Below are 14,225 nucleotides of genomic sequence, written 5' to 3'. Positions count from 1 at the left end.
AAGACAGCATTTTATTATGTGATTTCCAGCAAGAAAAAATCCCTAATGTCTAACAAAAAAAGTTACTATAATTTCTAGTATTCAGGTAGATTAAAGATGACCTAATTAAATTGATTAATACCCATAGTTATAGATCAGAAGTCTTAATATGTCAATTGTTTTCAATCAAAATCCCAGCAGGTCTTTTTAAAATAATAAATTGTTAGATAATTCTAAAGTTTATATGAATGAAAGAATAGCAACTTTTGGATCCCTGTGTAACTTTTTGCTCTGGTTCAGAAACAGATTGGTCCTGCTAAATTCCAAATCGAGGGGTGGTGTGGACAGGTGACAGAACTCAGTTAACTTGAAGTAGTCCTACCCTGAAATACATGAGTACTCTTGAGACTTGGGATGAACTTCTCTTCTTTTTAAAAATATAGAGGAATGCCCCCCAACAGCCCTCCACTATTCCCCAGACAGTGACTTAAAATGGAAAGAAATATTTACTGAAGCTTCAAGTGTCAGAGGTGTACTGAGGAAATGTAGACGGCCCTGGAGGCTCATTTCCAACCCTCTCCTTTCAGTCAGTAGCTCAGCAGAGATGGCCCAGCAGGTCTGAGTTGGCACAACCAAACAGTCTAAGACTAGTCACTTCCTTTTTCTTTTTAATTTATTGGGGTGACAATAGTCAGCAAAACTACATAGGTTTCAGGTGTACAATCATCTGTATATCACATTATATGTTCACCACCCAGTCAGTTCTGCTTCCATCACCATATATTTGACCCCCTTTACCTTCTTCTACCATGCCCCCTTAACTCCTGAGTCACTTTTGTTTTAGACTCGCATACGTTTTCTCCCTTAAAAGTAGAGCATTACAGCAGGAGTGGGTTCCTCTCTAGGGAACACTGACCCTGAGACCAGCAGTCCAGCCATATGTAGCCTAAGCACAACTTTCTATGAGGTAAGTAGAATTCAGAGATTTGCCTATGATCCTCTCCTTACAAGCTTATAAGTTTTGTACTCCCTAAACCTCATTTTATACGCTTTCTGCTTTGTGGTACTAGTAGTCTATGTCCAGACCCCTTTTTAGAACACGATCATTGAAAGTCCCCTGTGGACCAGATAATTTCCAGCACAGACTACTGAAGCCTCATCCAGGTTCCTCTTAATTTAAAAATCCCAGTGTTTGGTTAATAATAATAATGATAATGATAATAATAATAATGCTTTGAAAATTATTTTCCAAGTGCTTATTCTGCCCTTTTCTCTAAATTGAATATAATATAGTTTTCAGGAAGAAAACAGAACTGGTACAGGGAAGGAGAAAACACAATAAGTATTCAGTAGGGGTGGATGAGTAAGATGAAACTCTAAATTGTGTTTACAAAGATACCTTAAAAGACATATAACTATTAAGACGAGCAAGAATTCCCCTTATGTTCATCCCAGCATTCTCATGATGTCAAGGAAACATCCAGGGGAAAATAAAGAAAGACTCCTTAGCTCCGATATCATCTCAGACTAAGGCAGGTCGTGTTGGGACCTGTCTCTTGCAGCTGTAACACCGAGTTCTCTTGGGTAATGCAAGGTGTAGCTGCAAACGGATTTGAGATTTTATAATGTGAAACAGACACCTCGCTGTTTTTCCTATAAGGGGATATCGATTTCAGATTGCCAGCAAAAAAAGTTCTGCTGGCAGACAATAGGTGGAAGCTCAGGTTAAACAGAGTGCCCCCTTTGAGTGCATCTATTACCAACTATTGGTGGAGGAGTACGGCTGAATCACCTTCAGACATTGAGGCGACTTTGAAGGACCTGGAAAAAAATTTCCTCTGGACTCTGGAACTCAAGTAAGTGATCAATTGTGAATTATGGTTAGGGACAAGGCAATATCCAGCCTCCTAAAACATGGTGTTAGTGGTTCTTTTAGTTCTAATTCCATAATGCCTTGCCAATCTTTTCATCACAGAATAGTGATATCTGAGATTTGGAAAGTTAACTGGCAGTGAGGTGTTTCAAAGGAGAAGATATGCTTTCAGATTTTAGTATTGGATTGCTAATACTTGAAAACTGGTTCTATCTGCCCTGGGTCCCAGAAATGGTGCCCCTTCCCCAGTCTCTTTGCAAAGAATGCAAAGAAAACTTACAATGATACCAATGTTTTAGACCTGATATAAATGGTATAGTTCTTAAATATAAATAGCTCCTAAAATCTTATTACTAGGATTTTTAATTGTAATTTTAAAAGTAAACTTTACAAAACAACAGATTTATTGAGGTATAAATGACATACAACAAACTGCATATGTTTAAGGTGAATATTTAAGTTTGACATATGTATAAACCTGTGAAACTATAATTAACTATAATAAACATATCCATCATTCCCAAAAGTGATGGAAAAGTCATGCACTTTTGTAATTGTTCCCTTCTCTCCATTTTGTTGTCCTCAGGCTACCACTGATCTACTTTTATAGGGATTATTTGCATTTTCTAGAATTTTATGTTCATGAAATCACATAGTATAAACAATTTTTTCTGTCTGACTTCTTTAACACAGCACAATCCTTTTAAGATTCACACGTGTGTAAAAATGGTTCATTCTTTTCATACGATTTGAAGAGAAACCAGAGTATATCATTGTTCCTTTTTATTGTTGAGTATATTACATCATATGGATATACAAGAACTTGTTTTTCCATTCATCATAGATAAAATTTTGAGTTACTCCCAATTGTTGACTATTACAAATAAAGCTACTATTAACACTTGCACGTAAGTCTTAATATGGACATGTGCTTTTATTTCTCTTATAGCTTGCTTTTAAAAATGAGTATCTTTCATAGATTCAAGGCTTAAGTTAATGATTCTGAATAGCAATGGTCTAGCAGGGAGACACCAGAATCACTATGAGTCATTTAGATATTATTAAATCTATTTGGAAATTGTAATCTGCTTTTCTGGGTGGTATGCCAACCTACCTCTTCCACACACTGGGATATGAATAGTTTAATGGGCCAATGCTGCTGATAATTGTTTGTCATATTTGTCAGATGTGTAAAATAATAAAATATAAAGCACCATTACTTTAAATTTTTTTCCCATTGGCTTTATATAGGCCAAATAATCCTCTCTCTCTCTTTCTCTCTCCCTCTCTTTAATAGTGGACAGATTTTGTTAGTGTCCAGGACCAAAGGAATTTCTTCCTTCAGATCTTGACTCATTTCTTTAGCACATGGCTATGATTTGAATAAAGTCCTACATTTCCCTTTAAGACATATATTGTTTGAACCAGTTTTTTGTTGTCATTTTATATTTATTTATTTATTTATTACTGAGTCTGTGATTCAACTCCCGTTTGTGACTATGATGAGTTTGAGTAGGGCTGCCAGATAAAACACAGGATGTCCAATTAATATTTCAGCAGCTTTTCTCTTTTGTTATAAATAATATATGAAATTGTTAACAAGCTTTTTCAGTTCCACCACAATTTGTTCTCTCTCATCTTAGTTTTTCAAGGGCATGAATTCAAAATATACTTTCCTTACTTTACCATGCACATTTAGGCATTCATGCTTTTGTGCTTGTCATTTTTTCTTTCCTCCCCCAATTCATTCACTTAGAATATTTTTCTCTTCCATTTGTTAAAACTGCTGGAGGATATGTTCATTTAGTAAGTTAGGTCTCAAAGTGAAAGAGACAGAAATAGCAGAATGTGAATTAGTGAGAGAGAGGGACTGAGAAGGCCTCTTCTCATCAGAACACTTGAAGGGAATATGGTCATTTTATTGAGCACAGAGAAGACTTATATTCTAAAAGGAGAGTCTCAAGGTTGTCCCTTTTCCTGTTCTTCATTTAATTTTGTGTATCTTGACAATTCCTAACCAATACCTCATAGTCTATGATTTTCTTCTTGTCCTCTTTCCAGGCATGATGAAGCCTAAATCATCTTCTTTTTCTGGGTACTGTGTGAGCTTTCTTTTCCTACAAGTGATGACATCCATGTCAGGTAAGAACAACTACTTTTTCTTACTGAGTCACAGGTATGGAACAAACTGAGGACAGATGCCTAGTGTTCATCTTCACAGCAAGTAAAAGAGCTGAAAAAAATTGAAAATCAACAACTCCAACAGAGAAGTAAGGTCATAGGACAAACTTCTGCCCCTCCATATGGGGGAGTTAGTCAAGCAGAGAGTTAGAGACTCACAACCTCCCAGACAAGAAACCTCGATGACAACCAATACCAGGGTAGAAGATCTAAACTGTAATTACTGAATTGCTGAAGGCTCAGTGTGGACCAGCCTAAGAGTTAAAACAGCCTAAGAGAGGGGCAGTCATGGGATAACTTACTTTTGTCAGTTTTGCTTCCAGGATCTTTCCTAGGTTGTCATATGAATATTGGAGTAAAACAATCCACCCATGTTTTAGACAGGAGGCTGGGAAGAATACCCATTTTGAAATATGCTGTCTTAACATGGTCTGCCATCAAGAGAGACTATTTTACCAGCAGCTAACCTATTGATGTTTTATCAGATTGACTGAAGAAGGGATAGGGAAATATTTAACTCCAGCCCACCTAAGAGGGAAAAAAAACTGAGATGCACTTATGAACTTCACAGCGAAGGACATAGGCTCACTGAGATCTAATCAGTCTAAGGTCACTGAGGACTATGTAATCACAGGACTACAGGGGAGGGAACACCTCCCCTCCCCCTACATCTACTAGCACATCACTAAAAGCCTTCAACCAGAGTTCCTTCTATCTAATTCATCATGTTTGGATTTCAAAAAAAAAATTGTCAGGCATACTAAAAGGCAGAAAAATACAGTTTAAAGGGATAGAGCAAACATCAAAACCTGACTTTGATATGGCAAGAGTTTTGGAATGATCAAACTGAGAATTTAAAAAAACTATGATTAATATAATAAGGGCTCTACATATACCTGAAACAATAAACTACATAGAAGAAAACATAGGTACTAAACTTAAGGACCTTGGGTTCAAAGAGGATTTTATGAGTTTGACTTCAAAGGCAGAGCAAGTAAAAGCTAAAATAAATGAATGGGACTATATCAAACTAAAAAGCTTCTGCACTACAAAAGAACCAATTGACAAAATAAAGAGCCAACCAACCGAATAGGAAATTTTTGCAAACAACGCCTCTGATAAGGGGCTAATATTCAAAATATATAAGGAACTCATACAACTCAACACCAAAAGATCAAACAATCCAATTTAAAAATGGGCAGAGGACCTGAACAGACATTTCTCCAAAGAGGACATACAGATAGTCATATTAAAAATATTAAAAAATGTTCAACGTAATTAATTGTCAGGGAAATGCAAATAAAAACCACAATGAGATATTACCTCACTCCAGTTAGAATGGCAATCATTAAGAAGACAAATAATAACAAGTGTTGGAGAGGCTGTGGAGAAAAAGGAACCCTCATACTCTGTTGGTGGAAATGTAGATTGGTGCAGCCGCTATGGAAGGCAGTGTGAAGATTCCTCAGAAAATTAAGAATAGAATTACTATATAACCCAGCAATCCCTCTCTTGGGTATCTACCAAAAAAATCTGAAAACATTTAACCATAAAGATATATGTGCTACTGTGTTCATTGCAACTTTGTTTACGGTGGCCATGACATGTAAACAACTAAAGTGTCCTTCAGTAGATGATCAGATAAAGAAGATGTGATATATATACACAATGGAATACTATTCTGCCATAAAAAATGATGAAATAATGCCATTGGCAACAACATGGGTGGATCTGGGGATTATTATGCTCAGCGAAATAAGTCAGAAAAAGTAGAGAACAATATGATTTCACTGATATGTGGTATATAAAACTGAAGACAACAAAGGAACAAGACAAACAAATGAAGAAACAAAAATTCACAGACACGGACAATAGTTTTGTGGTTACCAGAGGGTAAAGGGTGAGGGGCATGGTAGATGAGGGTAAAAGGGATCAAATATATAGTGATGGAAAGAGAACTGACTCTGGGTGAACACACAATGTGATATGTACTAGATGATGTATTGCAGAATTGTACACCTCAAACCTATGTAACTTTACTAACAATTGTCACCCCAATAAACTTTAATTTTAAAAAAAGAGAATATATATATATATATATATATACACACACACACTCTAATGGAAAAAGTAGGCGACATCCAAGAACAGATGGGCAATGTAAGAAATGTAAATTCTAAGAAAGAATTTTAAAAATTATAGAAATCAAAAACACTGTGACAGCAATGAAGAATACCTTTCATGGGCTCATTAGTAGATGAGACATGAATAAGGAAAGAATATCCGAGTGTAAGGATATACCAATAGAAACTTCCAAAACTAAAAATAGAAAAGGAGTTTAAAAAGAAAAGAAAAGAAAAATCCAAGAGCTGTGAGACAAGGACAAAAAGTATGATGTGCATGTAATGGGACTATTAGAAGGATAACGGGTGGCCAGTTAGCTCAATTGGTTAGAGTGTGGTGCTAATAACACCACGATTGCCGGTTTGATCCCACATAAGCCACTGTGAGCTGTGCCCTTCTTAAAAAAAAAAAAAAAAAAAAGGAGAAGAAGGAGAAGAGAAAGAGAAAAAAACAGAAAAGAATATGTGAAACAATAATGACTGAGAATTTTCCTAAATTAATGTAAATTAATGTCAGGTACCAAACCATAGATCCAGGAAGCTTAGTGAACACCATGGAAAATAAATACTAAAAAACTAAATTGAGACATCGTATTTAAACTGCGGAAAACTAAAGAAAAAGAAAAAATCTTGAAAGAAGCCGGACCAAAAAAACAACAAAAACAGTTTACTTATAGAGCTTTCAAGAAATGTTAAAACAAGTTCTTTACAAAGAAGGAAAATGATACAGGTCAGAAAATCAAATCTCCATTAAAAAAAGAAAGAGCAATAGGTAAGGAAGACATGAAGGCAACATTCAAACTTTTGTTTTTTTTATTTTTAATTGATCTAAAGGTAATAATTTGTTCAAAATAATTTAACAGCAACAATGTAATCAATGATTATAGTTTTATGTATAAGTGAAGTAAATGACAATGATGATGCAAGAAATTGGAGAGAGGTACTAGGAATTCTTGGTTATTATAAGGTATTTGCATTACCCATAAAGCAGTATAGTATAATTTTTAAAAATACTTATTGAAAAACAACTCCCCATTTTTCTCTCCTTTCAGCCATAGGAAACTGTGATTCTAGTCTCTGCTTCTATGAGTTGACTGTGTCCTTAGATACCTCATTTAAGTAGAATTATGCAGTATCTGTTCTTCTGTGATTCACTTATTTAATTTATTATCTTCCAGATTCATTCATGCTGTAGCATATGACATGATTTCATTTCTTTTTAAGACTGAATAGCATTCCTTGTTTTGTATCTGTCACACTTTTCCTCTTGTAAAAATGAAACTCTTTATATTAAAAGTGGGTTTCTTGTAGACACCATATCATTGGATTTTGTTTTTGGAAACACTCTGACAATCTCTGTCTTGCGGTATTTAGACCACTGACATTTAAAGTGATTATTGATATAATTGGATTAATATCTAATATATATATTCCTGTTTTCTATTTATTGCCCTGTTCTTTGTTTGTATCCATTTTACTATATGTGGTTTTATTTTCTATCAAGTATAAATTTTTGTTGTGGTAAAATACACATAACAGCATTAACTATTTTTAAAGTGTACAGCTCAGTAATGTTAAATATATTCATAATGTTGTGCAATCATCACCATTTTTTCCTCTTGCCTGGGTTATCTTTTTCCATCCTTTCACTTTCAATTTATTTGACTGTTTGGATCTAAAGTGAGTCTTTTACAGGTAGCATATGGTTGGATGTTGTGTTTTTATCCATTCTGCCTACTCTGCCTGTTAATTGGAGAATTTAATCCATTTACATTTAAAGTAATGACTTACTTTTGTCATTTTGTTATGTTTTGTATACCTTATAGCTTTATTGTCCCTCATTTTCTTCATTACTTTCTTTTTGTTTCTAGTTGATTTCTATATTGAAATGTCTAAATTCCTTTCTCTTTCCTTTTAAAAAACATATTCTATAGCTACTTTCTTTGAGGTTATCATGGGAGATTGCATTTAACATCATAAAATTATAACACTCTAATTTGAATATATAACAACTTAACTTGAATAACATACGAAAACTCTGTTTCTGTAGCTGCTCTGTACCTGTCCCTTTTACTTGCTGATGTTACAAAATTATATTTTTATATATGTGTGCCCTAAAACATAAACTAATAATTCTTTTAAATGCATTAGTTTCTTATATTTACAATATAAAATGTGAACCTATAAACCAAAGTTACAATAATGCTAGCTGTTAGACTAATAGCTGTTTTTTTTTTTAATGTATTAGACTCTTAAATCACATAGAGACATAAAGTGAAGTTAGAAACTATTGTAGTAATAATAGCTTTTATAATTGTTCATGTATTTACCTTTACTGGGTACTTTATTTTTCATACAACTTCAAGTTACTGTAATGTTCTTGAATATTTTTTGTATGGCAGATCCAGGAGTTACAAACTCCCTCAGATTTGTTTATCTGGGAATGTCTTAATTTCTCCCTCACTTCTAGATACTCTGCTGGTTCTTGGTTAATATATGGTTCTTGTTAATATAGTTTTTTCTTTTCTTTTCATTTTAGCACTTTGACTATATTGTCCCACTGCCATCTGGCTTCCAAAGTTCTGATGAGAAATGTGTTTATAATCCCTCATATGTGATGAGTTGGTTCTCTCTTGCTGCTCTCAAGATTGACTCTCTTTGTCTTTTGAAAGTTTGGCTATAAAGTGTCTAGATTGGTTCTCTTTGAGTTCATCATACTTAGAGTTTGTCGACTTCCATAGATGTTTATAGTCATCTTTCATCACATTTGGGAAGTTTTCAGCCATCATTATTCCAAATATTTTCTCTGCTCCTTTCTCTCTTTTCTCCTTCTGGAGCTCCCACATGAATATATTGATCTACTCAATGGAATCCCACAAATCCTTAAGTTCTTTTCACTTTTTAAAATCTTTTTTCTGTCTGTTCCCCAGGCTTCATAATTTCCATTGTCCTGTCTTCAAGTTCACTGGTTGTTTTTTGTTTTTCATTTTTTTTCCTGTTCAAATCTGCCTTTGAATCCCCCTATTTCAGTTGTGTTTTTCAAAAAGCTCCGGAATTCCTTTTTGTTTCTTTTTAGGTTTACAGGTCTTTATTTTTATAGTTACATTTTGTTCATACATTTTTTTCCTTGATTTTCTTCACATCTTCCCATAGTTCTTTGACCATCTTTATGACAGTCGTTTTAAAGTCTTTAATTGTAGATCTGTCATCAGGTCTTTTTTTTTTTTTTTTTTTAATTTATTTTTAATTTATTGGGGGTGACAATTGTTAGTAGAATTACATAGATTTCAGTTGTGCAATTCTGTATCACATCATCCATAAATCACACTGTGTGTTCACCACCCAGAGTCAGCTCCCCTAGGTCTTTTTTTAGGACAGTTTCTGTTTGTTTATTTATTTTGTTCCTTAGAATGGGCCATGTTTTCCTGTTTCTTTATATGTTTTGAGATTTTTAAATTGAAAACTGGACATTTGAATCTAATGTCTTAACTCAAAATCAGATAGCCCTCCTTTTCCAGTACTTACTGGTTTTTTGTTATTGTTTTCTTTGTTGTTTTTGTTTTGTTTTATTGTTGTAGGCTGTCTGTGTGCAGTGGATCAGCCTGAGGTGTAAACTTCAGGTTTCCTAAGGTCTTTTGTGAGCATGTGCCTTTTCCTGGGCATGTGTGGTCACTTTCTAATTTCCCCCCATATATGCACTTGCTTTTGAATATTCTAATGTTTAATGTCTGTCTCCCAAAAAGGGCAAAAAGAAAAATGAAGGGTTGAATGAAAGGATGCTGATCCTTTCAATTCCCTGGATTCAGATAGAGGGAAGGGGCTTGAAAAATACATGAAAAGGTACAACAAAAATGTCCACTTGCTTCTTTGCCTTCCAGTCTCTGTGACTGGAAGCAGCAATCACAGCAGAGCCACAATATTTGAAGGACAGAGTCCTTTTTGCCTAACCTGGCTCCCAAAAGCTGTGTGAAAATAGCTCCAGGCATAGTCTCACAGCTGCCTGTCATGAGGCTGAGTGTGGGGGATGGGTACCTGCTACTGTGATATGAGCAAAATTGACCAAAATTAATACAATTGACCATCCAAGGTTTCCTCTGGAAGTTAAAGGCCTTTAATAGAGTCCAGAATTACAAAATGCTTACCTCAGGCAGATTCTGCCAGTGCAATTGTTGTCTAAGGAGGGAGTCAGATTCCTATGCTTTCTGCTCTGCCAAGTTCCCGGAACCCAAGTAAGTATATGTTATAGAGAATAATGTAGTAACATTGGTCTTTTCAAAAAATAAAATATTGATTTAAATAGATATAGTCAGAGCTAGGCGTTTAGAATGGTTAGGTCAGATGGGAAGAATACAGTGAGTCCTTCAATGTGTAGCAACAAAGATGTTGTTGTTCTCAAATTTATCCTATTTTTCTGTCTTTCTCTACAGAAAAGTGGACAGTGACCACTTCCACTGGACACCTCATGGCTACAGTAGGAGGACAGGCTGAGCTTAGCTGCCAGTTATCCCCACCACGAAGTGCACAACACATGGAGGTGGGCTGGTTCAAGGGTAACCAGTCCAAGCTTATTTACCTGTACAAAGGTGGCCATGAAGTGAATGGAGAAGCTGCCCCAGAATATGTGGATCGCACAGAGTTTGTGGAAGAGGCCATTAGCACGGGCAAAGTGACTCTCAGACTTCATAATATCAGTGTTTCTGATAATGGACCATACCAGTGTTCATTTAAGGATAGTGACTTCAGTGATATGTCCGGCATGAACCTGAGTGTAGCAGGTAAGGTTTATGGTGGAACATTGCATACCAATGGCCTTGTGATTCCATGAGTTTAAATATGTGGAAAATACATCAATTTTTTCTTTTTATTTCTTGTCATTTTTATATTTTATAGAGTTTTCAAGTATTAAAAATAGTGAGAAAACCACATATATCTACTGAAAAATATACTATGCAGTGAATCGATAGTGCTGAGTGACCAGAGGTAGTCTAACTTGTTGCTTGGATGTGGACTTGAGTATTACCCTTTCTTATATTGCAGAATACAAGATTGATGAGACTCTTTTCCTTTCAACTTTCAATTCAACCTCAATACAATAACTGTCTTGTTTTCTGTCTCATTTATCCAGCATTGGGTGTAGAGATGCAGATCTATGTTTACACTCCTGTCGCTAATGGACTCATGGTGGAATGTAACTCAGGAGGCTGGTTCCCACAGCCCCAGATGGAGTGGAGAGACAACAAGGGAGAAGTAGTTCCACATTCGTCAAAATCCTATTCAAAGGATGGAGCTGGATTATTCCACATGAAGATGACTCTTTTCCTCAGAAACAAATCACAGGGCAATGTGACTTGCTACATTCTCAACCCTCTAATAGGTAAAGGGAAACAGACAAATATCATCATAGCTGGTGAGTGTCTGGCAGGGTTTGGTTGTCAATAAAGCAACATAAAGAGAAAATTAATGAGATAATTAATATTAAAAAGCTTTATAATTGTTATGAATTTCGGTACTACAGATGTTGTCAGGTGCTGAGATGAAGGCTTTAGAAGAAAAATTTAGAAGAAGGATAGTGACAACCCACAACTGAAATACACATTATAGCTTTATACCTAGAAGCCATTATCTCGTTAGACCCTCACAATATTGTCAACACAAGAACATCCAAACCTGTAGAGAATTTTTATAAGAGCTTTTTTGAGCCAAACTGAGGACATGCCAGGAAGCAATATCTCAAATGCTCCCAAGAATGTCAGTTTTGCCATTATTTTTATATTTTTGGAATTAAGGAGGAAACATAAGAAAGATTACATGAAGGAGGGAGAAAGCAAGCCAGGGAAATCTCTGTGATTAGATTACAGGATAGTTAACAAAATTATGTATCCCCTTGAGGGTGGTTTCCCTGAATAGGGGTCTGAAAAAGAGAATTACTCTGGCATTTCACAGGTGTGTTAATCTAGATGCACAAGAACCATGGACAGGGCTTGCTTAAGGTAAAGATAAATATTTTACTAAATTAGTTATAGGCCTGAGGCATGACTCCCCACCATGACCCGCCCAGTTGGAACATTATGATCAGATCACCCTTTGAGGTTACTTTTGGTCACTGATTTATTACAGAGCCCCTCTTTCATTCACAGTATTCGTGTGTAAGCTTAACAAGTTTTTAGCTCAGTGACTTAAAAGACGTCATTTACTTTCCTTACTAAATTTTCTCATCTTAGAAATGAGTATAACCATACTTCATGGGTTTTTGTGACTCTCAAATGTATCAGTAGAAGCAAAAATTTTTGCTTATAATCATATAGTATTCAGTACTAACATTGTCTTTAAAACTTCCTGAAAATTTAGTACGGAGGGATTTTTGTGGCCATTTATAGGTAGACAGATATTAAGAAAAGCCAGTCAAACCAAGAGTAAGTAAAATGTGGAAGTAAAGCACAGGTTTCCTGATTATTGGTCAATATATCGCTCCTCAAAAGCATGGTGGATGGACATTAAAGGCCAGACAGAAAAAGGCTATGTCCTATTTGTGACAAAGATACCTTTAGCTAACACCTATACAGAGATATCAAGGTTGATTATAGGAGTAGTGTTGTGTCTTCAGATGTCACTTCAGGGAATCTCTTTCTAGTCTAATTGAGAGCATAACTTTTTCTTGTAAAAATTCTCTCTAGTTTTCTTGGAGTATTCAAACATGGATTGGAGAAGGAAAAAAAAAAGAATTTTACCCTGACTAGATAGGAGTTTATAATGATGATCTGGGAAATAGGTATAGCAGAAAAGATGGTAAGAGTTCATAAGATTCTATATATATTTTAAATGTAGTGCTGATGGAATTTATTGATGGATGAATATGTGATGAAAGAGAAAGAGAGGAATAAAGAATGATTCCAAGGTTAAGAGCCTGAGTCATGAAAGATAAGTTTTCATCTACTGAGATGGGTAAGTTTGTGAGATGAGCATATCTTAAAGATAAGACCATACATATAAGACTTGCAAATGAAAATTTTGACTAGAAATTAGATATAAGAGTTTAAAGTTTTGTGGAGGAGACCAGGCTTGAGACATAATGTGAATGTCTTCAACCTAAGAAGAATATTTACAACTGTGAAACTGGACAAGACCACAAAAGGAATAAAAACAGGGGGAATAAAAGAACAACAACAAAGAATCCTAGAACTGAATTTTCTAGCATTCACCTTTTAGATGTCCTCTAGATGATTAAGAGAAACCTGCAAAGTATCTGAGAAGGAGTAGGGAGAGAGGTAGAAGTAAACAAACGCAGCAGGCAAAAAGAAATATTTAGAAGTATTTGTTTTGATCTCACTCTTTTATCAATGATAAAAGGTAATTTCCATTAGAAACTCTTTTTAATCCTTCTAATGTTTCTTATAGTTTCAGTAAATATAGTTGTTTCTTATGCAAGTTTGTAAGGATTATATAGATAAATTCAATTATTTCAAGTAGGATACAAATTGGAATAGGCTATAAGCACAATATTTGAGAAAAAGAGCCATATCAGATGCAATTAAATGAATAGTATTTAAAATTGGATTATGTAATAACACATTTTTGGAAAAAAGGTTTTCATGGACTATATGAGCAATATTGTTACAATTTTTCACATCCTATGTAATAAGTAAAGCTCTCAGACTTTTATCCAATTTACAAATATTAATGCAGATTTTAAAATAACATAAAATTAACATCAAATCTGCAAAAACATTGCATGGTAAAGTTTTTTTTTTTTTAAAAAACTATCCAAAAAAATGTTGCTAACATTCAGAAGTACCAAATATATGGTAGAGTCAATTATGCAACCATAATTAAGATATATTCTTAATTATGGACTAGAATAGGGATATAATAATCAGAGGTAAAATCCCAAAGGAAAATCTGGGGGAAAATAGTATACGCTTAACATTAGCCACAAAATACATAAAGTCACAGGCAGATACAGAACCTATGTGAAAAACAATATGCACTCTGTCTAAAAGAACTCACAAGGATATAAATATTTGTGGAGGAGTACTAAATTTTGAATTTACCTCCATGTAGATAAAAATAAT

The 14,225-nt window shown here is 34.7% G+C and overlaps 1 protein-coding gene across 1 annotated transcript in view; it reads left to right on the top strand.

The window, feature by feature from the left end:
- Positions 1-1,555: 1,555 nt before the first annotated feature.
- Positions 1,556-14,225, top strand: part of LOC117027302 (selection and upkeep of intraepithelial T-cells protein 7-like) — a 29,912-nt gene continuing 17,242 nt past the window's right edge. The window contains exons 1-4 of the mRNA XM_033114903.1: positions 1,556-1,835; positions 3,914-3,994; positions 10,584-10,931; positions 11,282-11,563. Coding sequence (XP_032970794.1) covers positions 3,916-3,994; positions 10,584-10,931; positions 11,282-11,563 — 709 coding nt within the window. The 5' untranslated portion in view covers positions 1,556-1,835; positions 3,914-3,915. The remainder of the gene's footprint in view (positions 1,836-3,913; positions 3,995-10,583; positions 10,932-11,281; positions 11,564-14,225) is intronic.

Source organism: Rhinolophus ferrumequinum, chromosome 9, assembly GCF_004115265.2.
Source record: "Rhinolophus ferrumequinum isolate MPI-CBG mRhiFer1 chromosome 9, mRhiFer1_v1.p, whole genome shotgun sequence".
Taxonomy (NCBI): domain Eukaryota; kingdom Metazoa; phylum Chordata; class Mammalia; order Chiroptera; family Rhinolophidae; genus Rhinolophus; species Rhinolophus ferrumequinum.
Note: the sequence above shows the minus strand (reverse complement) of the source record. Positions and strands in the feature narration are given on the sequence as shown.